This window comes from Labrus bergylta, chromosome 23, assembly GCF_963930695.1.
Source record: "Labrus bergylta chromosome 23, fLabBer1.1, whole genome shotgun sequence".
NCBI classification, from domain to species: Eukaryota; Metazoa; Chordata; class Actinopteri; order Labriformes; family Labridae; genus Labrus; species Labrus bergylta.
Window position 1 is genome coordinate 10,588,163 of NC_089217.1, and position 27,850 is coordinate 10,616,012.

Genomic DNA, 27,850 nt, shown 5'->3' on the forward strand with positions numbered 1-27,850 from the left:
GAATGGTTAAAAAAAACAACATAAAATCCATAAGCCTTAAATCCTGAAAGATCCTCAAATGCAGGATCAAAGCTCATCAAATAGAGTTAATACCAGGGGGGGAAAAAAACAACATGTGGTTACATCTCTTTAAATACCAACCAATCACATTCGATAGCTGCTGTATTTAGTGTTGAGTTTCCTTAATCAAAGATATAAAATATCCCTCTGAGACACTGGTGGGAGGAGCTTTGCCGTAGATGTGCACACATATTTAAAGAGTGAGACACAGACTTCATAGATATCGTCTGAGGTTATATGGTGCCTAATATCATAGACTGTGAACGGCATCGGAGGCGTAGGGCTGTATTGTGTGATCTATTTCATTAGAACCAAGGTTGCAGTGAAAGAAACAGGCTGATACAAAATGAGAAAAGTGCATACTGCTGCACATAAAGATAAAGTCATGACTTAAACACCTGAAGTTAGTTCTATATTTTTCTATATTTTATATATTTTTACAGGGAGTTGTATAACCTTCTACATCTACATAAAAAAAAAACACCCAAACATTAATCTTGCTTATTTATTTACCTAAAGCAAGTAGCCTAATTATTTTCTTGACACAAAGAAATAATGGTGTTGCTGTGATTTGCATCCCTTTCAACCGGTTGCTTAATCTGAAGAGGAAAAAAAAATCCAAAGCTCTAAAATTCACACTGAATACAAAATGCAAGTGGAGCAACAATGGAGCATAACAGTCTCAGTGTACGTCAGTGTTTGGGCAGTGATATGACATGTTATATTAAGGTCGATCTACATTATAGAGATCGATAAAGTCCCACGCAGCATGCTACGCTGGTGTAAATAGCATCGAGATTAACATGCACATTACAGCTCTGTTTATGATAGGTTCATCCTAATCTGCTGTCAACATCCCAAAATACAAGGGCAAACACACGTACACACACAAACACACACACACACACACACACACACACACACACACAGAGCACCAGATGGCCAGTAGAGCCACTGCCAAATTGTGCTCCACATTCGCCTCTGTAGTAGGATGTAAAGAGGTGGAGGGGGGGCAAGAGGAAGAGAAGAAGAGAAGAAAAGGAGACGGATAAAGATAAAGAGGGAATAGCTGTTTATATCACCGACACAAAAAAAAAGGGTATCAAGAGTCACACCCAAGGAAGACGTTTCTACCAATCACCTCCAGCAGTATATATTGTAAAAATGAGAATGTATCTAAAAAACAGTTGGGAACCAATTTGAGGATTGTGTTCTGCATTTTGCCTTTTTCTGAGGTGACAACGCAGAAGCAGCGATTAAGCCTGTAGCTGGAGCATGTAAGTATTTCTTACAGGAGGGAAGGGGATGATTTAGCCGTACACTATTTAAAAATGTATAAAATGCACCTATCAGCAAGTCCAAAGCTCAATATTTTATAATTCATACATTGTCTTAAACTAATGAATACAATAATTTGCCATTTTACAGAGTAACGTTGTGGACATTATCTTGGCTCAGTCAGACTTGGAGTATTTACTTGCTGGGGTCTGCTGGTTACTATGACAGGCTAACTGGTTAACCCTTCGTTACTGTGTTTATGGATATGATAGACAAACAAGCTTCTTGTGCAAGCTCCATATATTATCTAAGTCATTCATCTTTGACAATATTTGGAGGAATATCTGTCAATCCCCCTTCATTTATGTGTTATCTGTACAGCACTGTTCTTTGGAATTAAAGATTCTTCATGCTTATTGTGACCAGAAAGTAAAGAAATCCCAGCACCTTTCAGATTGACTTTTCTGAGATTGTTTTTTTTTTTTTTTTAATGCAATAACCTGCAGAAATGTTTATCTTTTTGGCTCGGAGCTTTTGGGTTTAATGCACAACCTGGGAGAAAGCAATACTTAAGAAAACATTACAATTAAGTCCCAGGCGCAATAATCTCCCTGCACGTAGCATAACCTGCTGATTTTGAAATTAAAGTGAAATAAATGACTGAGATCTCAAAATTAACTTCTTCTGCAAGGAGTAGATGCAGTTAAGAAGTCAATCCAGAGGACTAATAAAGGACAAACTAGTGCTAATGAGAACGTTTTCAACACACCCAACAGTGCATTACAGATTTGTTCCAATGTTACTTTGCCAACTTGAAGTCATTTAGAGAAAATTAACTTCCCAAAAGTTGATTATACTGTAACGCTATCGTTAAACAAACAATGCAAACAATAAGTTTGAGTGCCTGAAGGGTGAGAAATCCATCTGAAATTAGAAAAAGTGTTGAGCTGTACTAAAAATACAAATATATGAGAAACCAAATCCTTTTACAACTGTAATATCTGCCACGATGATGAATTTGTTTTGTTCTGTCTTTGTTTTGTCGTGACTGCTCTGCCCTTTCTGAGATCCCAGAAGACAACACGCTGGAGAATTAACAACAACAAGGCAATTACACAGTTTTTTTTTTTGTTTTTTTTAACCACATCACTTCTGCCCTACACAACAGGGCTGAGCTCCTGGTTTCTGACGCAGAATGACTACGTCTGGGACAGCCTAATTTATGTCCCAGGACTTTTTATTACAAGGTTATTTTGAGTGTGTGTCGTTTAAGCTGCCCTGTCGCAGCAGTGTGCGGTTCTGTGACAACTTCAGCATGACTAGACACAGAGGGTACACATGACAGGCCTGGCAGACCCGCTGGCAACAAAACGCTGTGGGCAAAAAGGAGAGCATGAATGAGGTAGAGTGTGACCATGTGTGTGTTAGCCCAACCGTCTTATTATTGTTCACTTGGTAATCTTTCCTAAACAGCATGAAGCACTACCAAAAGGTGCTACTGGGGAGCTACAAGGAGCTTCTAAAAAGGAGGACGAGGGGTCAAACTGAGGACACTGAGAAACTTCTAGTCCTTCCACATCCCTCCAGCAGAGCTGCTTTTCATCCCTCACTTCTCCATCACTATTTAAGCCTCTTTCAATCTCTCTTATAAGCATGTGCGAGGGAGACCTGTGTCACACAACCAGGAAGCAAGAGAAGTGTGTGTAGTCTTTAAACCCTTTAGTGATAAGTAAAATCACAGCTGAAATTTTTACGACCACATTTCCAAGGCCAGGCCAAAGCAATCTATCACTGCTGGCCGTTCTGACACCATTAATGAATTCATCGCTGTGAGATCTGAGCTCTGGTCTGTTCTGCACTCGCTCTCAGAGGAAGAAACCGATAGTTTGAAGCTTGCCTCGCCTTCACACTACAGACAGCTTTAGCAACAGAGCAGACTAAGCATGAGGCTGGAGAGCAAATTAGGGATTTGATCTTCGTTCTTCAAAGCTACAACAAAATAAAAATCCTTCAAAAAAAGGTTTGTTTTCAAAGTAGAGTCAAATGAGTCAACTAAAAAAAAAAAAAAAAAAAGAAAAACAGGCCCCAATGGACAAAGACAAGCTTCTTTCAAAAGAAAGGACAACTCTGTGTCCTCTCAGCTTGGGGCCCCGGGCAACGTATCACTTTGGCCAAGCTTTTAATTGAATATTTTCTAAGTTTGTATCTGACTTTGGCTCTGTCACTTTGGTCAGTTTTGTCAGCAGTTACTCTCTCATGTATGTAGGCTAATATTATTGAGGTTTTGTGTGGTATGTATGTATGTATTCGACTGTGTTGGAATGTGCACTTTTGAATCTTATTACCAGCAATGAATATTTAACAGTGACCTGTTTATATTCTTATTGACTCAGCACTTTATTCTGTGTGTCATAGAAGCTGCTAAGAGCATCAGTCAAGGATCCCTATTGTTTGTCAAAGGCTGTTTCAGTGCCTCTTACATTTTACCTTGTTTTTATATGTTATCCTTGCTGAGTTTGTCCATCTTTTCTGCTGTTGTCTCATTGGCTCGTCATGTGACGCTGGTCATCAACACGGCGAGCCTGGTCTTGAGTGCTTAAAGGTACAGTGCTGACCTCAAAGAAGAGGGGCTTCTTGGGAGCGGACAAGTTTTGGTCCTTTGTTGATCTTGATTTACTGTTGATCTGGTTTGATTTTATTAGGTCCAGTTGTGGGTTATTTTTTGCCCCTATATGGCTGCACATAGATATAAAGATATAACCAGATACATTAATGTATATGAATAAATCAATCAGATAAAGCAACTCCATTGTTAATCAAAGTCATTATCTCGTGTGTTGCATTCCAGTTTAAAATGTATTTCATCCTATACTTAAAAGCCAAATGTATTTTCTTTATTATTCTCGGTGTCCTCCATATTCCTCCCTGCACAGATATGTCATAATTCTCTTACACAATGTAGCAGTCAGGATACATTTTCCCCACAGTAATTTCCTACTGACAATTCAGAACACACACAGCTACACAGCTACACGTACACACAATACACACGCACAGACACAAAGACACACACCAGGTAATCCCCATCTCAATTCAATTAAACCACACTGCAGCAGCGCAGCACAAGACAGAAACAAAAGAAGCTGCTCCAATGAACAAAGATCTCGCTGAAAACATATCGATGTGATTTGAGCTCGGTATGACGGTGTGTTGTGTCTCGGTGTGCCTGAATGTGTGTGTGTATATGTATGAAGATGGCAGCAGTCTCAATATAGAGAAAATTGCAGTCATTTACTCCTTTTATACGCCTTTTAATGGAGGTACGTTAAGCTTTCATTTCGCTACGCCTGCTTTTGTTTTGACAAAACAAAAAAAAAGAAACAGATGGATTAAGAGCTTCAATTACCCCTGCGAAGGAAAAGCCGCCACTGTGTGTGCGTGTGTGTGTGTGTGTGTGTGATACAATTCTCCCCTCACTGTAACAGGGCAGAGAAGTGGTTGCCATGGTAACAGTGGATGGGGCTTGGAGAAAAATAGAAGGGGAAGCAGGGAGCAAACCGTAAGGAAATTAAGGAGAGAATGAGAAAGAGAGTTAGGAAGAGACAATGTACCTAAAGAGAATCAGACAGCATTTGTTTTCTTAGAGGTTAGTAGCCCATTGAGGTGCTTGTTTAAATTAAACGCTGTGAAAAGAAGCTTAAATAAAGAGATACAATTACAAAATAATATGTTTTAAAAAACTTTTTGATGGGTCAAATCTTTAAAAAAAAAAAGTGTCTGTTATTAAAGCAAAATATGGAAAATAAATCCCCAAAGTGCAGAAAAAAAATAATGGAAAGAATTGGATTGATAACCACAAATTGGTGCTTGTGGTGAGATTGCTCAGTCAACTGTAATTTCACTTCTTATGAGGGAACTTTTAATCCCAACTCAGATGCCAAGATGGTACAGAAGTCCTGAAAGTACTCAGATGCAGTAGAAATGGGAACATCTACAAATGCTTGACCAATAGGCAAACACATTACCTTGGGGAAATGCTCCAAAACAGCTACAGACACAATGCCAAATCCATCTGAATGCACATCATAGAGATCCTTCACTATAACCTGGTGACACTCTTGTCTGAGAAGTCAATCACAGATTTCCTTGAAAAAGGGTTGAATGTCGAGGATTCAGGTGCTCTTCAAGAAACGGGAACAGAAGTCAAATAGCTAATAAATAGTTGACTGTCCTGATAACAAACAGAGTTCATAGTGTGGGGAAAGGCACTCTAAACTGAAAATCTGAGGCACTCTGGTGTAGTATAAAAGTCCTTTATTTAACAGGGACCAGATTTCCTTGGTTGGAAGTAGGCACAGATTAGTCTGCAACTTCCCATCACAGCCTCTACCACCAGCTCTGAGGTAAAACTTTCAAAAAGATCACTGGTTGATGTTCGACAGCTTCCCACATCACTTCAGAGAGTACATGCCGGAACAGACTAAAAAACTGAACCAGCAAACTGGTGAAACATCCTTCAACTGTCTGCTGTGATCAGTTGAAGAACATGTTGGGTAAAATGTTTGCTTAAAGCAAGAAGCAGCTTTTACTCTCTGACTGACTTCAAATGTCACCAGCTCTTTTTCCTTTCTGCTCCCTAATTGAGGTTTAAGATTGACAACAAAGTGTCTTAATACTGCGGTATAAGTTGAGGAAAAAAAACCACTCACCAGTTTGTAAAGTTCTGTGACGCTGATTTCGTCTGGGTCCACCATACTGAACTCTCGCCTCGGAACCAGGTCCAAGCAGAGCTGTCTGTAAAACAAAGATTAAAACAGGAAACGTGAGGGATGTGAATGACAAAGATTTAAACAGATTTCTTTAGTTATTTCACATGTAACTGGTGTAGGAGGTTTTTTTTAATATACAGAAGTCAGGGGTTGGTCCAGACTTTTTAGACTGGGGTGGCCCAACTGGGGCAGCACTGACGTATCTGAAATATGTTTAATTCCTACGTATAAATTTTACTGTGAAAAGTAACACAACAGAGTGGAAATGGATAAACCTTCCATGCTTCACTCTTTGACACACTGAAAAAGATGCATGTCCAAAATAGTAACCTAAGGAAATGTGCCACACTGAAATGCAAAGAAAGCTACAAGCAGCTAAAATGCATCCAAAATAGTTAATTCTACATAAGCCCGGTCTATGACAAAGCAAACAGCCAATCACAAATTAATATCTTGGAGTGGCACCTGGGGTGGCCAATCACGTACCAATGGGGGGCTCATGCCACAACAGGCCAGCTCTCTGGGTCCACCCCTGCCACCCTTTTTGCCAAGTTGCAAAAAAAACCTGACACACGCACAAAACAGTGCTGTCGGATCACCCATGACAGCTCTTTGAACACACTTGACACATTGCCCTCTTCTTGAAAGACAGATAAATGAAAAATAATTTCTCCCTTTAGCCCCCCGCTGTCCTCTTTCTACCTCAAAGAGATCCCCTCAATCACTTTTTCTCACCATCCCTAACTCTCTCCCTTTTAAAAATAAAAAAACTTTACTTCTTCATCACCTTCCGTAGACAGCTCTACCTCTCATTTTTCTTTTCTCTCTTCCTCCCCCTGTTTCTCGTCTCCCTGTCCTCCTCTAGGACATCCCTTTCAGTGGACCAAGACGAGGAGAGTGTGTCTCCTTGTCAGCGCTAAAAGAGACAGGCCTGGTAGACCGTACAACAGCCCACAGCGAGGGACCGTCCACCCGTCTCCACACTAAATAGATATGTGTACATGTGTGTGTGTGAGGAGAGCCCACAGCAGGGGAACGTAGGAGAGTGAAGGGTAAGGACAGATATAAAAAGAGAATGACAGAAGCGGGGAGTTTTTTTTTTTTCATTTCAACCCCATGGCATGGAGAAAAAAAGAAGAGAGGAAGAAGGAGAGAGTGCTGTCTGTGTGAGAGGGCGACAGAGGCTTGATAGAGTGAGGAGGGGGCCTGCAGGGATGGAAGGTGACAACAAAAGACAGAGGAGAGAGAGTCTAAGAGGGAAGAAAAGTCGAGTTGGAGAGTTGCAAAAAAGCTCTAGGAAGTAAAAAAGAAAAAAAAGAAAAAAGTGTATGATATTATTTTTTAATTGTTTTGCTTGCTTCAAGTGTTGCTGAGGTAAAACTCCAACCAACTTGTTTTCAGACCATACAAGGATCTTTAACTTAAAATACGATTTATATTATCAACGACCATTTCCAAAACTCTGCTAAGGTTTTTTTTGTTGATGATTTACTTTCTCTCCTATAGGTGCTGTAAAACAACAATGAAGGCTTGCATGTTATCCCTCACGCTGATGTGAATACAGGCAGTAGCTCAGTCTGTAGGGACTTGGGTTGGAAACCGGAGGGTCGCCGGTTCAAGTCCCGGTCTGGACCAAATATGGAAGTTGATCTGGTAGCCTGAGAGGGGCCTGAGCATTGCTGAGTTGCCCTTGAGCAAGGCACCAAACCCCTTGCTCACCAGCAGCTCATGACCAGTGCATGTCCATAGGATCTTGTTTGTGCATGTGTGTGTATAATTCGACCTAATTCAACCTGTAAAAACTGAAATTTCAATAGTAAGTTAATCTTCAGGTATCAGGAGAGAAAAGTTCCTTTTCAAAGTAAATTCAGAAAGAAATGTAAAAAATAAATAAGACAGACGAGATTAATCAGCCCTGAAAGTGTTTAATGGTTCTATTCCTGCTTGAGTAGTGATAGAACAAAATGCATCACTCATCCCAGTCATTCAAGAAGCAACATGTGGTTCATTTCTGTATAAATGGAGAATGGACTTGAGCTTGTTAAGCCCTTTTTTTTAGACTTCTGACTACTCAAAGTGCTTTTACACCGCAGGTCACACCTACACATTCACACACAGATGGCAGAGGTTGCTATGAAGAGTGTCCATCAGTATTAACTTATCCATTCATGCACTTGCAAATGCCACCGACGAAGCAGTGGGAGCAACTTGGGGTCAAGTGTCTTGCCCAAGAACACATCTGGCTGCAGGAGCTGGGGATTGAACCCTCGACCTTCCGGTTGAGAGACGACTGACTCTACCAACTGATCCACAGCCGCCCCAATGTGAATAAAGCAAGTCAACAAGACAAGCTGACAATTTCATTTATAACAACTTCACATATGCCTAGATGGGAAACTGAAAGTTTTAGAAGCCATTGTGTTTTCCAATGAAAAAAAGGTGTAAACAGTATCAAATGGATTTGGTCTAACCTTTGATTAAAAAGACAGCACTTGACCAACCAACTTCCAAATCCATGTTGTCAGATTTCCTTTATTGAATCCGCCAAAAACTTTCCGGTTCAATGTTACCATGCATTATAAAACTTCCTTTAAACTTTTCACAAACCATAAAGCCGACCGAGCGTTCCCAGTGATGGATTGCTGCTCTCACGCTTTCTTTTTTTCACTGATGTTTGATTATCAAACAATGCAATATAGTTAAAGTATCCAAAACAAGTAGCAAACTTTAACCAATGAATAATCCATGAGACTAAAAAAAGATAAAAACCAGATATGGTCCTTTGAGATGGAACAATACAAATTGTGTTTGTGGGTATTACAATCTGCCCTCCATCTACTCACTCGTTGCCCCAGTCCAATCTGGCTGTGATGTGCTGCTTGACGTCCTTCATGCGGTCATGGGTGAGGTGTCCTACCAGCACCTGCCTCCTCAGGTCCAAGATTTCATTCATCACGTGCCAAAGCCGGTGAAACAAATCCCCCTCATTCTTCTGTGGAGGGAAGGAAAACAGTGAGGAGAGACAGGGAGGGAAAACATGAGCGGAGAAGAGATGAATGAAAGGGAAATTGACAAAAAAAAAAAAAAAAAAGGAAAGACAGAATGAGGGTGACAGAAAGAGGGGAAGACACAAGTTAGAAGATGAAAACATACAGTGGCAACGAACCACCCAAAAAACATTTGCGAAAAGGACGGTGACGGCAGAGTGCAACCGAGGGAGAGAGAGGAGAGGCTGGAAGAGGGACTGGTGCAAATTAGCGTCAGTGTCCTGCTGCTTTTTGCTGCAAATGTATGCACTTTGAGCTGCGAGAATTCATCAGCTCAATTTAATCAGCACCCCAGATAGCTTTAATAGGCCACAAACACAATCAATCCGACTAATGAGTGTATACCAAAAGGTTTTGACTGTTTGTAGCTTTAGAATTACCCAGGGCCAAACACATTCCCTTCATGAGAAACCTAAAGAGGCAGCTTAGCTCAGGCGCTTGTGAAATGAGATCAATAAAAAAAAAAGCTGTGCATGTGTGTGGGAGTGTGTTTGCATCTGGATTTCCTACCACATAGAGTTGCTTCCACATGGCGCCCCAGTCACGAAGCGTCGACGTCATTTCTGTGATGACCGAGTCCTCGACAGGGATGACCGTCTCGAATTGCCTACAAACATGCAAGGGGGGGGGGGGGGGGAGTTCAAACATCCAGCATGATACACAGGAATCTTAAGACGTTTCAAATGAGTGGTATTATTTACCCTTTATTCTTGACATGGGCATTCTTCAAGTGGATGTAGCTGGATGGGAAGATCCCCTTTGGGCACAAGGTAAACAAGGTTAATGAGAAGCCATTAGCGCAACGCTGCCATTAGCATCAATCTGTCAGCGTGTGACAACGATGCACAAAATCGATGTTAAGTATGTTTGTGAGTTTAAAGAAGAGGAGCAAAGGGAGAGAAGAGCAGATAACAAAGAGGAGAAAATGAGAACAACGGGATTTATGAGACAAGAAAAATACAAAAAGGGTTTTTGTGTGTTTGTTAGTGAGTGTGTGTGTGTGTGTGTTAAGCTAATAAAAGAAGCTCCCTTTTGACTGAAAGATCAAAGCTGAATTTATGTGTTAGTATCCGGGGTTAAATGCAACACACACACACACACTCCCACAACACTCATAAGGTGTCCGACTGCACCAAATAGTCTTAAAAACTCACATTCAGCTCAGTCAATTAGCTCATGTCATTCTGCATGTGGAGCTGAATTATAACGCGTTAACGGTTCATTTTGGTTTAATCGGTTAGTAGGGCTGCAGCTCATGATTATTAATGCTACATTAGACTTGTGAATTTTCATTTTGATTGATAGATTGATCTGTAAGTCTATAAAGTGTCAAAGAAGTTGCAAAACATTCTCATCAAAAATATGCCAGAGCCCAAATTGGCATCTTCAGACTGCTTACTTGTCAAACCAACGGTTTAAAACTTAAGGACTTCTCATCTACATGATGTCAGACAAGCAGAAAATGTTTATAATTATGAAGCTGGAAACAGCTAGCGTTTTAATTTCATTCATCAATAACACAATTAGTAGCTTATTCAAATATTTGTTGATTTCTTTACTTTAAAAAGTTGCAGCTCTTTTTCCTTTTGCATTTCTTTTAAGGAGAAAAAAAAACAACTAATGTGCACATTATGTAAATGCCCTCGCAGCCCTGAGAAGAACTTCTGGGCTAAAATCTTCAAAACACCTGTGGTTGTTTTGTAGCATGAGTGTATAGCCTCTTATTGTTTATGGATGAAGAGGCAGCAGCTCTCTACATGCAGCTCCTCTTACTGTCATCCGAAGCAATTCACAAATTAAGTGGAAAGCTTGACCACTTGACAAGATGAGATGTACAACCGACATAATCTGTCATTGACCCTTGTGGTTTCAAGCTACACGCTGTTAACAATGATAATGCCACAAGAGAGGTTTCATTTGATATCAAAGCTCTTGTCAGTTGACACAGCAACCAATACAAACTCTTCCTCAGAAAGAGTATTGGAGTCAGAGAGGGTCAAAATAAATTAGAAGCAACTGAAAGACGAGCAGAACATGCACAAGAACTCAAAAGCTTCACTTACCTTGATATTTGGATTCTTCAGGATGAACCCTCGGTACCACCCTGCAGAGACAAAGCACGATTTTAATTTCAAGCATGTCAGTATTGAATATAACTGCTATGTCTGTTTTTGATTTCAGGGTATGCAAGATGAGACATGTAGAGTGTCAACAAAATAAATCAACAATCAGCCCACCAGACATGTATTTTTAATCCAATTCAGTGTCATGTGAAAAACAAGGCTGACTAGTTATTTCACTGCCAACTGGAGAATTTTCCCCTGCAACCAAATCGCAACACCGTTTTTTTTTTTTTTCTCAATATATATATATATATATATATTTCACAAGAGCCCTCGAGAGCGTAGCGGTACAAAACAACTTGTTTTTAACAACCTGTGCTTGCAGAGACCACAGGCTAATGAACAGTAGTGTGAAGAGGAAGAACCTGTGAAACACAAAGCCGCTGAAAAGCCCGTAAACCCCACAACAACGACATGTCCGAGGATAGGTGTGAAAAAAGCTGTGGTTTGCATACTCTTTTTCTCACACCACTACACAGTAAAACCTAAGCTAAAACCAAATTAGTACATGCTCGATGCTTCTGAGCTGATGGAAACAATTTTATACATTTACATTGTAAGGTTTGAGCTGCTCCTTTATGTAAACTGACAATTTAGCTCATTCCACCATTGGACTTGTATATCCCTTAAGATAACACACTTAACTTGAATAGCTTTAATTTAAATGGAATTGGAATCAGTTGGGTTCGGAGTGAGCTTATGTGACTTCTGCCGTTTTCAGCATGCACTGTCTGAAGAGCATTGAGTAATTTGTCTGGGTCTGCACAGTGGAACACATGCTCAGTATTTCCTGGATGAGTCACTTCTTCAGCAGCAGAGATCATGGAAATGTGACACTTTTTTTTTTTTCAAAGTAGTAAGTCAGTGTCAAGTGCAGCAACACATCTATAACCAAATCAGTACGATCAGATCACTGTTTTTAATGTGTCGGCTACATAGACCCGAGGAGTTGCACAATAAAAGCTGCAGCTTTAAGTATCAGTTAAACACATGAATTAGTTAAAGACGTTGTAGTATAAAACCCAAACTTGCTGTGACATCATCCAACTTGATGTGGGGTCAAAAACACCCACTTTTCAATGATTTCAAATAGTATCCTTTTTTTTTTTTTTATCTTTATTAGTCAGGCGGTAGGAATCAAACATACATCATCACACATTTGATGGGTTGAGATTTAAATAAGTGGTTTTTATTCTATACCACATGTGAGGAACTTGTCTAACAATCAACTCACTACAATTCTTTGGCTTGGAAATATTTTTTTTAAAGGTCGTTTGTACAGCATGTTAATCACCTCATCTGACGCCTACCCCACGGTAAAGATGACAGGCATGTAGGTAAATTTAATCAGTACAACAATCAAATCTCCCTGATGGCGTGATTTGCTTTTGATGTCGTATAGAGGCATTATTAGTCATTTCAGTCTGATTCATAACCATTTGAAAATTCCTCACAGAAGCTTTAATCTACACCCTCCATACTCTAATGTATCCATCGCAGTCAGGGAATTAACAAACTTCAAGAGGTATTAAAACTCTAATTCAGAAATCAATTACTGAGACAGAGCCTTTACAGACAGGAGCCACATGTCAGTAAAGACACTTTCACACAGTAAGCTGCTGCGTTTTGAAGTGTCAGAAGCATCAACAGCACGAGGCAGACCCATTAGTCTATCTCCTCTGCTGTCAGCAGCCCGTCTCTCAGCCCCCTCACTGCTGGCAGGATTTTGATTTTCGCTCCTCCCTTCAGGACCGAGCTTTCCGCTGGCAAGTGCCACAGTCTACTTCCTCAGGGAACTTTAACTGCAATATCACATCGCCTTGCCTGGCTGTCTGCACGACTATATAGCTGACTCTCTCTCTGTGTGAGTGCGCGCTTCTGTCTCGGAATAGGAAGTAAGAAAGAGTGTGTAAAGAGCTCCGGAAGAGGGAGGTCTGTATGTGTTTGTGCATGGTTGCTCAAGGTGCGCATAGGACTGTTTTGCGGTTTTATGTCAATCTGGATTTTTTTTTTCTTTTTTAAAACGACCAAGGAAAGTAAAAGCAAGGGGTAAAATGGTGAAGAGGAGGAGGAGACAATAAAATATGTAGATGGGGAGACAGACAGTGAAAGAGAGAGCAAAAAAGTAAAGGAGAAAAACAGAGTCGGCGTGGGCAGGAAGGAGGGACAAGCAGTCAGTCTGCGGCGCAGGAAACAGTAGCAAACATGAATTTCCACAGGCATTCATCACAGACATGACGACGCTCATTTTGTGCACAAACTGCATGAAGATAACCTTCAAGAAGACATAAAGGAGTAGTACAAGGCACATTCAAATATCTGAGATTTAATAAGAGATTAAGTGATAAAACAGACAAAAGGGGGAAGTGTTCCTGAAGTAAATTATATGTTTTCACTTCACTACTCAAGCGAAAGCTACTGCTTCTGTTTCATTTCTATTAGTCAAGCATGAACCGTACCTTCACATTTCTCCAGGATCTGCACCGTGTCACCGATTTCCAGCGGGAGGCCATGCTGGACAGTCCCTCGGAAACTGGCCAGCACTGCAACAGAAGAGAAGCACAAAACGCCCACATGAGTTTGATTTTTATTAATGTTAGAGCTTTGATTTGCCCAGTAAGAAAAGGCTCCGAAGACATAAGCAGAGGGATACAAAAAAAAAAGAGGAAAAGAGAGAGGAGGCGCAATCAATACTCTGTGTAGGTGAACTAAAAAAAAAAAAAAATCTCTGTATTTCTTGCACAAATCTAAAATAGTAATCCACAAAACAATCTTACATAAATATATTCTGCGTCATAGAGGATATATGAAGATATCTAAACATGGGGGATTCTGCGGGATCCAATCTTGCAAGCTCAGGGGTCATAAATCATTCTGCATGAAGGAGTAATTTACAGAAGCAGCCTGTTTATGTTTCACTGCAGAGATTTGTTGCCTACCAAGAGACTAAAACCAGCACTGAAAAAGGTGAAAACATATATCTACCATGTTCTGCAGGACTTCTGAAACAACCCTCTTTGTTTTTCTATCAAGCTTTGAGAGTGGACACAGAGGAAGCAAAGAGATTGTGTTCTCCACTTTAGATATCCAGAAATGTCAAGTTTTTTGTGTTTTTTTCTCTCCAAATCAAATCCAAATAGACAGAGAGCAGATGTTGGGATTGACTTAAAGGGGCACTTCACAGATGTTACACAGCACGGAAATCAGCTTAGGCATCATGAGGAATATTATCCAGCCATCCAAAAGAGGGGGAAGGACCTTTTTTTTAATTTTTTTTTTAAGTCTGTTGATGTGATCAGGGTTATCTCAGATTGGGCTAAACAGAAATCCTGTGTTAAGAACTACTAGTGGGATTGGAAGAGATTTTAATGAGGAACTGCAAACATGGTGGATAAAGTAAAGAGAGATGTTCAGATACATTTAGTACAATTTAGATTTAGATTCCAATAGCCTGAATTAAGTATAAGCCAATGCCCATACCCCTCTGAAATAGTACGATAAAAAATGTTTCCATGCTACTATCAATCTTTAACATCTCTATACTTCTTCAGCTGTAAGGATGCGACTGTTGTATGTGCCTAGCCATGTACAATATCCCTGTAAGGATCCTGAGGAAACCCTTAGTAACTGGCTGATTTGTAGATAAAGGCCGCTGTGTTACTTTGTGGCATAAAGCCGTCTGCACTTCTCAAAAAGATGACCTCGGTCCACTGCCAAAGTTACATAGTACAGTTAACAGACGACTGAGGCACTCTGTGGACATCAGAGAGACGCCATTCTCCCTGATTAAAGTAATTGTACATTTAGTTCGACCTCTAACATAACTATTTTAAGGTGGAAAAGTTACATATTGTTTCTTTATTTTGTGAAAAATTTCTACTTCAAACAGCCTCAGAGTTAACAAAGCCCTGAGAATTTTGGCACACCCCCTAGGAGGGCTTGGACCACAGGTTCATAGATTGCATTATGAGAAGTTTGCCATTAAAAAAAACAACAACTTGACTTTAAGTGTACAACCCAGGCTTCTTAAATCTAAGGGACTCAATTTGCTCTTGTGACCAACCCCCACCCCCTCTCAAACTGCATAAGTAAGACACACTATGACCTGGAAATTCCCCTCAATCATGTGAGTTTTGACACTGTTCTGAAGTGGCATGATACACCTCTTGTATTTTAGATGTAGCTTTCACATGTTAGTCAGAATCTTCAGAATGTAATGGAGGTGAATTCAGGAGGTAGGGACAGAGAGAGGCTGATAGTCCATTAGCAATGGAAACTCCTGTAAGCTGTGAGAGTGTGATAGCCATCGGCGTAAGACTCAGTTGACAGCTCTTCAACAGATATCCGCAGCCCGACACACACACGCACACGCACACGCAGATAAATGAACCCACACAGTTAAACCTGCAGGTACACACAGCGATGTCAACCTCTGCACACTGATGCGCATACAAACACAAAAATGAAAGAGCTGACAGATCCCTCCTCACTCTTAACTTTGCACAAGCAACCTATTCAAATGAACGCATGCAGCACACACAGACACGCATTCACACGCAGAGAGGTGGGGGGGGAGGGTGGAGTCACTGGGATTTGAAGTAGAAACGTCTTAACAAGGGTCCCTGCCATGCACAACTAAGAGGAATCCTCCCAACAACTAAAGTGTTTAGAGAGGATTTCATGAGGGCTCGTCGGCCCAGCGTACCTGAACACAACATCGCAACAGCACAGAGAGAATCTGTCCCGCCGGAGAGGGATTTATATTTAATCCAGCCCAATTTATAAAAGTCACAGAGAGCTGGAGTTCAAACAAGGGTGGTCACACAGCAGGTTTTTATGGAGGCTGTGAGTCCTCATGTGCACTCACTTACAGCTCAGGGAATCCCGAAAGTCATGAAAATCCATTCATATTAGTTCTCAATGGATGGAGCTTAATTACTATTTTTGTTTTTGTTTTGTTTCTTTAAATCCATGACTTAAGAAAAGTTTATTCTAAAGAAACAACAACAACCGGTTCAAAAAATGTAATTTAACAAACACATTTTGAGTTGAAGATTTATGGATGAACAATTTTGTTGAGTGAGAATTTGGCTGCATATCATGGAAGACATGTAGATTTCCCCTTATTTACTACACAAGAGGCATTATCTTAATGAAGGAAACGACAACTTTTTGTATTTCTGGGAGTCAAAAAATCTGTTTAAGCAGCTTCACATGAAAATTGGAAGCAAAAAACTTTACAGACACAGTAAACTTCCCTTAAAGAGCAATCTCAGCTGCAAATCAGAGGTCGACTGCCAGGGGTGCTTTTATTTTTAAAGTTGCCTTTTTTTTTTTTTTTTTAAAGCTGAATAGCCCACAACCCAAGAGACGACTGCATTATACCCATCCACCCACTATCTCATGTTGACTTTGAGATCAAGCCTGCTGATGGAATCAAACAGCAGCCTCACACTCATGCCTTCTGCAGCTCCGTGTGTGTGTGTGTGTGTGTGTGTGTGTGTGTGTGTGTGTGTGTGTGTGTGTGTGTTCCCGTCTGCATTTTGTGCCGAAGCTTCGCCAGCTCCTTGTTATCCCTCGAAGCTCCAGAAACACTATCTGTACGAGGGGATTTGTCACAAGTGCACATTTGACTTTGTAATTCATTCAAAGACCAACCGCTTTGCACACACACGCACACACACACACACACACACACACACACACACACACACGCACACACACACACACACACACACACACACACGCACACACACACACACACACACACACACACACACACACACACACACACAAAGACTAACCCCAAAACTTGCCTACTTTTTGTAATTCATTCACAGCCCAATCACTCTCATACATGCACACACAATCACAGAAAACACACTCACAAAGTGTGCCCAATGCATGAATTATCCAAGTGACTTTCCCAGCTGCAGTTCACTAAATTATTCAGTTTCAAGACACTTTTTTTTTTTCTGCAGCAAAATGAAAGCTTCCCCGCCTGTCGATCCACGAGACAGCTGCTGTCTGTCGGTTTTCTTACTGTCTGTTATACAGCTGCCTCTGACTGTCTTTCTGTCAACTGTCTGGGCTGGAAAGGTGCTTCACACTCCTGAGAAACGATTTGATGTTTGGTCCCATTTCTTTGAACTGTAAGATTTGTCATATTATGCCAAAATATAAAGAAACAGCAGGGCACAACTAGGGAGCAAGATGCCATTTGACGATGTTTGACGATACAGCTGCTGCAGGCTACAAGAACAGGCATTACAGAAGGGGGGGATCCTATAAATGGACCAATGCACACACACACACACACACACACACACGTAAACAGAGCATATCTAAGTGGATGCCACTGGTGCATGAATATCTGATCGCATAAATTGAATCAAAGCAGACCCGACCTGCTGCTGATGCTCAGATATGACATAAACACACACTCATTCCCTGCCCAACCTGTCAGACCCTTTTTTTTTGAGACAGACTGCCTGACCAGCGTTTCAGCCACAAAAAGGCAAACGTTGATCCTTTATGACACACCAAAACACGCGCGGTCTGATGTGACATCGGCCAAGTGGGTCATAGCGAGGACGTGGTTATTCTTGTCCAAACTATCGCCCCCCCCCCCAAAAAAAACATAGACATTACACAAAGATGGCAGGCTGGAAAAAGTCGGGTAAACTTGGATAAACAAATTGAAACACAAAGAGGCTCGGGGGGGGGGGGGACTTTGTATATTGTTGATTTTATGAGACAAAACAATAGAGCGGGGGGGGAATTAAGACTGAGAAATGCATCAACAGAGGAACAGAGAGCAAATAAGAAGCTAAAAATAAAATTAAAGTGGCCCCCTCGAAGGAGAGCTGCTGGTGTAACACTGATGCAGAGTGTCAGTGTGTTGCCACTGGGTTAACATGGGAGCACTCATCTTCAACACACTCGGGAAAGCCACTTTGGGCTTCTTAACGCACATGAAAGGTCAAAAAGAGAGAATTGAATAGACTCAGAACAAGGAGAGAAGGTCAAAGACCATCTTCTGATTCATTAGTTTTCTGATTTACATTTGTTGAACGCTTTAAGTCTGAGTAGTAGATTGACCAATCATGTAACAGCAGGCTTTGGTGTATGCAATGAATACAGTCCGTAAAGAGAGCATAAGCAGGCGTAATGAAATCCACTGGCATCACTGATTAAACACTATTTCATGGAGAGCAAGTCATCTCTTCATGAACAGACAGGAACTATGTCCACATTGGATCTTGGAGGTCGATGTCTGCATCTGGATGTCTTTAATGCCCTCTCACCGTCACCTCGATCCATCAGTGTGTCTGTTGATTTACAAGTGCATTCTGCTGAGTCTGTCGAGTTCCCTAGAAAGCCCGGCCGGGATTAAGCACGCATGTGTTTTTAACTGCCACTTGGAGTCAGGGGCTGTCAAACCACGTTACATTCTGGTTTGCTCGTAGCTCCGTCTAAGCCTTTTAGAAGAACAAGCACAGCCACAGGCCCTGAGTAAGAAGAAGAACACCAACGCTCCTCCTTCAAAAAAAGCATGCGCTCTTTCAAAACCAGCGACGACTGAAAGCAGCAGGTACTGCAGTGATCAAAGCTCAATATCATGCTGCTGCAAGGCTCAATTTTACACAGATTTCACTATTAAAGCCAAAAAGAGATATTTAAGAAGCATGCACTGATTTCTGTGTCATATCCCACAGCTTTAACCAGCTTTCTAATTCACCAAATAGCATGGCAAATTTGCTTCAAAGCGCTCGCTAATGTGCTTTTTAACCTCATTAGCCTGACCCTTTCTTCTCGCTGACTGATCTGACAATGACTCACGTGCACAACCCACTCCCACATGTTAATTATGCAGCATTTATATCATTAATATGCTAATTTGGCAACATGCGCAACTGGTGGTGCTCCACTGGCCTCCATTGCTGCCAAATGTAAGGATCATGAATATTTAATTTGTGTGTGGGACTTTAAGTGTGAGCTTCATGAAACAGACAGCTGTAAGGATGCAAGAAGACGAATGAAGGAGGTGAATTAGTTTATTCTGAAGAAAGGAAGGGACAGATTTTTATTTTATTTTTTTAAAAGCGGGGAAGCAATGCATGTATTCGTTCTGACTCCGACAGATGTACAAAATGGAAATGGAGAACTGAAAGTTAACTGTATACGGATAAAACTCGTCATTCCTTCGTGCTGCACATTCTGCACATCCACAATCCAAGAACGTAGCTCTGTGCCAAACCAAAAGTACCCTTTATTACAGCAATGTGACTGGAACATTCCTACGCCGACCAAAACTAGCCCAGAAATGTTTTGCACAGCTTTACTCCATGCACATTGTTTTCCCGACCAATGGCTTTGTTTCAAGCAATTAGCTTCCAATGTGGTGAGGTAAAAGGGGGTATAGGAATTCCTCCAAGTCATGTCAAAATATTGTAAAAGAATACCTGCTACTGCTGCCTGGTTACAGCACAAAAGAACAGACACGGGGAACATGTATTGTGGAAAAAAAATTCCAACCATAAAAAAGTGTGCAAATATGCTGCAAGAAGGAATACACACAATCTCACATGACAGAGGTATTTTGCAGCCTAAACGTGAGCTGAAGACAGATAAAGTCAATGAGTGTGCACTGGTGTGCATCTGCAAAAAGAAAGTGATTTCTCAGGTTGAGCTTGGAATGCTGGGAAGTGACATCGTGCATTCTAAAGCAGAGGAATCAACGAGGCTGGAGAGGAGAGGAGAGGAGAGGAGAGGAGAGGAGAGGCGAGCAGATGCTGGAAAGTAGAAGAACTTGGAAGGTATTGAATAGGCTCAAGTTGGGAGTTTGTGCCCACCGAAACAGACAAAAACACACACACACACACACACACACACACACACACACACACACACACACACACACACACACACACACACACACACACACACACACACACACACACACACACACACACACACACACACACACACACACACACACACACACACACACACACACACACACACACACACACACACACACACACACACACACACACACACACACACACACACACAGTACGTGCAGACTTAGAGGTCTGATAGGCAAGCTCAGACAAAAGCGAGGCCGGCCGAATCACCCAGGAGGAACGGCTTTCATTTCGCCGTCTCCATTGCGGGCTGCCAGGTTCCTTTCGCTGCTTTTGTGCGTGCGGAGATAGCAACCTAACCGCCATCACAAAAAAAAAAAAAAAAAACCTTTCTAGCAACAATAACCCTTCACTCAAATCACACCGCTAGCAGGAGCTTTCGAGGCAGAGTCGGTTGAGGAATGTTATTACTTTTCTGTATTGGCTGCAAGGCAGGGGAAAAAAAAGTAGAGCTCATGGTTAAATATCGCCTCAGCTCTGCTCCATTGTCAGACTTGTTGACTGAATGTGAAATCTTATACTTACAGAGTCTGATACATGACTTTCTCAATCAATTGCAGAAGTCAGAACAGGAGTTTATACACACAAAAAAAAAAAAAATCACATGCATCATTCAGTCAGTGGGACTGGCCTGTGCAGGAGAAATCATAAATGAGTCAGATTAAATAGAAATATAGGTCAGTGCACTAAAACCTCACCTCATTCCCAAGCATTAATCTGACAGTGTGTGTGTGTGTGTGTGTGTGTGTGTGTGTGTGTGTGTGTGTGTGTGTGTGTGTGTACTTTAAAGCTAGCACTAAGTGTATGCATTAGATAGCACACTGATGTCCACAGTTTAGATGAGATTATTATTATAATGCCCTTGAGAGGTTTTATCTCACCTTCATACATTTGTCATTTTCTCCAATGTTTTCACATTTATAAATTGCTTCTATCACCGCTGTTATTCCTTTTGTCATCATCGTTTCAAAACGAACGAGCAAATTTGTTTTTTTATTTGAGCGGTTTGCACACTTGATTAATAAAAGACTGACAGAGAATTAGCGCAGGGATAAAATGAGCAATTTTCCTGTAGTTAATTCCTTTTATACCTTTGAATAGCTCGTCACAGCCAATGAGGTGTGTGATAACATAAGGGGACGCTTCCTGTCACTGGGTTGGATTTCATTCTTGGCTAAAAAAAAAATATATATATATAGCCCAGGCTTCAGGAAGGGATCTGTCACCAGTTCTCCCCAGAGAAGAAGAAGAAGAAGAAGAAGAAGAAGAAGAAGAAGAAGAAGGACACCTGTTGAGAGGCCAACCAGAAGAGTTGTAGTGTTGTTATGTCTGCAAATGATCACTTCAGAGTGCACAAGTGTGGTCAAGTGTGAAAGGGAATACATCAGCTTCATGAAGTGTGTGCCATATTTAAATCATTACACATTGTTTTGTGTTAGCATCAGTTTCCTGTTTCTTTATCATCCATCAGATACATTTGGAGCCATGCTCGTGAAAATGAGCATTTAGCCCCATGATGTTCTCCCACAATCTTGACACTTGATAAGGTGTATTGTAATTTGAAAACCATATTGTGACTGCTCCAGCTATTTTGATAATTCACATGACTTTTTTTTCTTTTTTTTTTTTTTTTACAAAAAGGGGCCTCCTTGTCATACTCTAAACCCTCGAGATGTAAATGCTGCTCGCTGATGCGTTGGTGTTGATTTTCAGCAGCTGAAGGCTCACCAACATGCCTACACATCCTCCCACTGTGCAGAAAAGAAGGATTGGAGAGTGGAGGAAGAACGGCTAAAATAAACAGCAGGAGAGGAGGGAAATGAATGGTGTCTGATGACAAAGCAAAAGATTTCAGGAGACAAAAGGGAAACTGTAGAGGGTGATGGAGGGAGGAACGTTGGATAAGTGGTGAGTAGGCTGCATCTCTAACCGGCAGATAAGAGAAGAGAAAAGGAGAAAGATGAACAGACAAAACATCTGCTTCTCTTTTTTGTTTTTTCCTTCGAGGTATAACGGTTAAAAGGGGGCGGGTCAGACTCAGAACTGAAACCTACAACATCAATCTGTCTCCCTCACTGTGACTCACTTTTTTCTTCTATTCTCTACCATCCCTCTACTGTTGTCTTTCAGGGGGAAAAGGAGGTGTGACTGACCTCTATCTGCACTTCAAGCTATCCTGAATCAAATTATGGCAAATTATGCACATATGCTGCAGCAGCACATGCGGATGTAAACACACACACATACATACACACGCCCAGAGCTGACAGGAAATCAACAGCCAACACGTGAGTCTGCGGCCTGAAAAGAACACGTTTACCTGAATGAGAGTGTGACCTTTTGGGGTACACACACACACACACACACACAAATCTGCATAGATTTCTTTGTCAGGTTGTATTTTGGACAGTCAGTCTAACATCACGTCTCATGGTTATGACATCAGAAATAGAGCCTCAACCACCACTTTGCTCAAGGCTACAACAACCCAAAACTGCAATCAGGTCCACATTGACTCCAGGGTGATGAAGGTATGATGAAAAAGTGATGAAACAAAATCCAGCAAAAAAAAAAACAGCATCTGTGGGTTTTTAGCTTGCAGCTGCAGTTAGCTGAAAATCAAGAACTGTAGGTGTGGTATTTACAAAAAGAAGAGGAATGAAAGGGGAAATGCTGCCTCAAGGTGAAGCAGAATCGATTGGACTCTATAAGCAGAGCAGGTTAAGCTGCTGCAAAGGCTTACTTTAAATTTGTGTTTTGTGCTGTCAAGAGTGTTAAAACAGGAGAGACAGGGCAGTGTGGCCTACAGCCACAGCCTCGAGCATAAATGTACAGACACAAAGGGGATTTGGTATGACTCAGGAGCAAAATGAGAGTCTGGGTAAAGACAGACAGAGAGACAGAGATTGATAAACAACATTGTAGAGAGAGACAATTGATAAGCAGATAGACGGGGAAACAGAAAAAGTGACACAGAGTGATTCAAAGACAGACACAGGAGAGATAAGTAGCTTTCAGATCTGCTGTACCTCACTTCTGTGTTTGCCGCTGTACTCGATGTCAGCTCGAGGGGAAGAGAGATGCTCGCCGTCGGCTCTCAGACACGAATACAAACAGTTACAGCAATGGAGAGAGGTGTGGAAGACAGCAGAGAGCTTAACACAGACAGAGCGGTTAAATAGATCACCAATAAGAAAGACAAGAAGAGAGGGAAGAGGGAAAATAAAAAGAGGACACCGCAAGAGTATCTCCTTTGATTGGTTTGAAAACGGCTTATATGAATGTCGACCAATTTTACCGCCTAAGTAATTACTTCGCAGACAATTACAGTTAGAAGTTCAGGATTCTTCAAGTGGGGTTGTACAAAGTAAGTTAGTCAGCACAGAAGCCAGCTTGAGTACAGTACAGTACAAAGACTACGCTATAAACCACCATGGAGGGGTATTGGATCAAAACTATAGCCACCTATAAAAGTCCCACCTACAGAAAAACATAAAGCTTATGTTCATTTTTAGAGATTCCGCTTAAGAGCCTTAAAGGAGCTTTGCCGACACGTCGCCTTTGTGCATTTAAACTGAATCCCACAATGGCATAATATCGGTATCTTAGCGTGTGATTTTAACATCGGGTTACAACAGTGCACAAGCTTGAGAAGCAACAACACTCAGATTCACACACTGCACTGTTCTGTCTGTTCTGCCAACTCCAACATTTGCGGTGACGCAATTTTGCTCCTTTTACACTGATGTTATTACCTCAGATACTCGCTCAGCGGAGGCACGGTCATTACGCCTGTGTGATATTCACGTTGACTGGGAGGATTTATGGCGCAATCCATTTGATCTTGCAAGTCGGGAACTTCTCAGTTGCCGGTCTGATACGTCATCAGGAACGCCCCCCTGAAGTTGGAACTTGGAAACTCTTGAGAAGCTTCAGTAGCTAAACTCCAACATGGCTGCTACATACATCAACTTAGTCCTCTTTTTGTGAAATCAAATCAATCACACCGATTGCATCAAGGCACTTAATTTCGTGCGAGCAAACTATCATGCAGTGTGTTGTTATCGCCTGGTATTAGCTAACTAAACAAAAGGTACTCCTGGAGGCGTTCATGTTGCCTGTTCGACTTGTTACCAACTCCTTACTGAAACGCAGGTACAGTGACTCAGGTGTGACATCATCCCCATCTCCAAGATCTGAGTTCTGAGGTTAATGAATAGGCTATATGAAGGGTGCTTTAGAGTATAGGCAACATTTTTTTAACATCACCTTGGTGTCATTGAGCATTTTCCTTCAATCACATGATCATCAAATAATCTAGAAACTCTAAAGCAGTGCTAAAACAAGTACCCTAGAAAGGTGTCTTAAATTGTAATACAGCCATGACCCTAATATGACCTCCAATAAACCCCAATGAGTTCTGTAAGTGAAGGTTGCCTAGCTACAACTGGACAATTGTTGTTCTTCAAAGAAGCTTAAGGTTTCACCTATGTGGTGGACAATGCAGACACAATCATCACACACTTCACACTTACCACACTTACAAATGCCTAGATGCTCTTCCAGGCGTGTCATTTCAATGTGAGAAAAGCTAGTGATTGCAGCGTTAAGTGTTTAATTTTAATGAGTATTCTTGCATGTATAGACACTGCATACACAATGAAATCTAAATCTTTTCACACTTTTGTTTTCCTCATCTAAAACCAGATGTACTCAGCAGCTCCAGGGTTTCTTTTTCTTTTTTTTTTTCTTTTTACTGTGATGGCTGCTTCAATTACAGAATGTATAAAAAAAAATCTGTTAAAAGCATTAGCTACTCAATAAAAGGTCAGGGATCCTGCAAAGCTCTGGCAAAGAGTGACATTAAAAGAAGGAGAACAGATCAGAAAATAGCCAAGTTACCGCTTGTTAGATAACAGAAAAGAACAGTTATATATGAGAGAGAAAACTGAGGCTGAGACATTGTCAGGGAAACAGCAGGTTTTTCCAAAGGCAGAGAGTGGCTTTTTATGATTGCAAAAAAAAGAAAAAACATACAGCTGGATGACAAATAAAGGAAACTTTAATCAAGAAACAGATTCTTGCATGCAAAGAGTTTAGGGGTGACTGAATGGTTGGCTGAGGATGTTGAAGGAAATAAAACATTCAGAGCAAGTTCTCTACTCAACTGAAAACGACCACAATGTGAGACGGTGCTCTCCATCACCATCATATGATCAGTTATACAAGATTGTCACAGGTTATGTAACAAACTCTAGAGGCAGAATGTATCACCCATTGGGCCTTGGATGGATTTTCTTTTTTTTGTTAATGGCATAGGATGTTCAGCTCATCAGATCATTATCAGAAATACTTAATAATCTCTGGGGGAATTTGGACTTAAAGAATTATGTTTGCTGTGTGTCCCCGAGTGCTCAGAGTTCAAAGGCAGGTAGATGATTAAAAAAAAATATCATTGTCTAATGGTAGTGTAGAGCAGAAACGTTAATTCTTCTGCAACCCGATGGGGGAAAAAAAAGACATGAGCAGTGCAGATATGATTTCTTCTTTCCAATGAGTCTTAAGCAATGAATGAAGGAGATTTCTACTGATTTAGGAGGCAGAGAAGATGATACTTAAATGATGCTCAAGAGATGCAAAGTAGGATTAAATAAGTCGTGTTTCACATCAAATCAAAGTTAATGCTGTAATAAGTGAGATAAACATCAGAGATGCTTCGCTTCAAGCAGAAACTGCAGGAGCTCGCTCTCTTTATTTGTTGAGTGAATCTTAACATTTTAAAATGTGTGGTATGTCGTCTGTTTACTCGGCTACAGTCTGAGTAAGATAAGGTATGAGATGTTTAAATGACTGACTTGATGGTCTCTGGGATAAATTGGAAACAATATGTGCAACTGTCGTTATCATCATCTATAGGTATTATTTGATTCATCATCTATAGGTATTCTTTGATTCTGTCCAATCATACTGGACAGCTGGTGCTTATCACCTCATTAAAAATAATATTTCCCCACCATCCCTCTCTTATGAAAAGCATTTTGTTCTGCACACATACAATATCCCAGCATGTGCACATGCTTGACATGAGCATGCTGCTCTGAGGAGGTGTGACTGACACACACACACACACACACACACACACACACCATGCATGATGAAAGGCATCAGCACCTCTCATTCTTCACTGAGCCATGAACACGCATATGGAGGCTACCTTCTAAGTTAAACCCGCTGTGTTGTTGCAAGACAGTAGCCTGGGAACAAGTTATATGATGACACACACGTGTGGGCTGTGGGCAACATGCCTCTGAAATGTAGGGTGCGAGTGGTGGCACAAAAGCCCACAGACAAGGAATGAACTTCGAGTAACTCCACAGAGCAAAACACAAAAACACCTTCTAGGAGCTAAAATTAAAACTGTTGTTCAGCATTCCTCTCTGCAGCCTGCATCCATGTCTCCTAGCGCTAAAAAGGGAGCATATAAATACATAGATGTTCTTAAAGGGTCTTTCTAACATGCATGCTTGGGGAATAAAAGAGCAGCGATGCCATTTAACTCTCAAGGGTAAAGGGCTATGTCACCGTGTGCAGTGAAAAAATGAAAAGGGGCATTTTGCATCTTGATTTCTGTGAAAACAAACCACAGGTCCTGTTGCATTCCTATAAACTCATACCTTTGTATCTATGTAGCATATTAACACGCCCACATGATTACTTTTAGGTATGTGCATGTGTGGTAAAGTTCAGACATGCTGGTCAAAACAAGAGGTTGCTGCTCATTTGATTAGCAACCCTCAGATCAAGTGTTCCACACAGACACACACCCACACTACCAAGAGGAGAAAGGTTAAGTCTGAAGGTGGGGGAAATGCTGGGCTGATGAACTAGGGGCTGATGATAAAATGTCAATAAAAGGGATGAGAAAGTGCTAGAATGGTGATGTGAAAGGGAAGAGGTGTTGAGTTAACTCTTGAAGATCGAGAAGAATGCAAAAACAAAAAAAACAAAAATAGGGGAAAAGTTGGTAGAAATTAGAATAAGAGAAAAGCTGATGCAAGAAGAGAGATCCGAAAGATAAATGTCAACCATAGCTTTAATTTTGACTTCAACCTCAGCGTCCATTTTTATCCATCACCCAAGCAAAGTCTTGTTAGTAAAAAGGAGGCTGACTGTATCAGTGAGTCGAAAAGAAATGGCCCTTTGCTAATAATGCTAAATGCTAAGACTGAGTTATGCTATCATGGAGTGCAAAGATAACATGTGGAAAGAGTGTAAAAACAACTGTTACAGGGAGATGTTTGAAGATGTAGTTTAGGACAATTCAAGCACTTATATATATATCTTTTTTCCATGTCGACTCAAACCAGACAAAGACGTTGAATCTTTTTTAAGCGGACGATTTTCAAACACATCAACCAAAAAGAAGCAGCAAGAACTAGCGAGATGGAAAGAGAGGGAAGACAGTCGACATTCTGACCCCGCAGCCGTCATTCTGTTTGGATGAAACAAAGAGCTCAGTGACAAGCAGAGGAACAGAGCGACTGAGAGCACTGAAGCATCCGTGAGCGATTTGAGTCACCGAGGAGTGTATAAAAAGCAACAAAGAGTGAATGAAAAGACCACACTGTGGTTTGTCTGCACGG

At 41.1% G+C, this 27,850-nt stretch overlaps 1 protein-coding gene across 9 annotated transcripts in view; it reads right to left on the reverse strand.

Annotated features, from left to right (window-relative positions):
* The window catches only part of dock4b (dedicator of cytokinesis 4b), a 112,268-nt gene that overhangs the window by 65,944 nt on the left and 18,474 nt on the right, over positions 1–27,850 (reverse strand). For all 9 annotated transcript variants that reach the window (XM_020639547.3, XM_020639550.3, XM_020639548.3 and 6 more), the window contains exons 2-7: positions 13,737–13,820; positions 11,218–11,258; positions 9,856–9,911; positions 9,665–9,761; positions 8,951–9,099; positions 6,048–6,132 (exon numbers count right to left, since the gene is read on the reverse strand). In XM_020639547.3, coding sequence (XP_020495203.1) covers positions 6,048–6,132; positions 8,951–9,099; positions 9,665–9,761; positions 9,856–9,911; positions 11,218–11,258; positions 13,737–13,820 — 512 coding nt within the window. The remainder of the gene's footprint in view (positions 1–6,047; positions 6,133–8,950; positions 9,100–9,664; positions 9,762–9,855; positions 9,912–11,217; positions 11,259–13,736; positions 13,821–27,850) is intronic.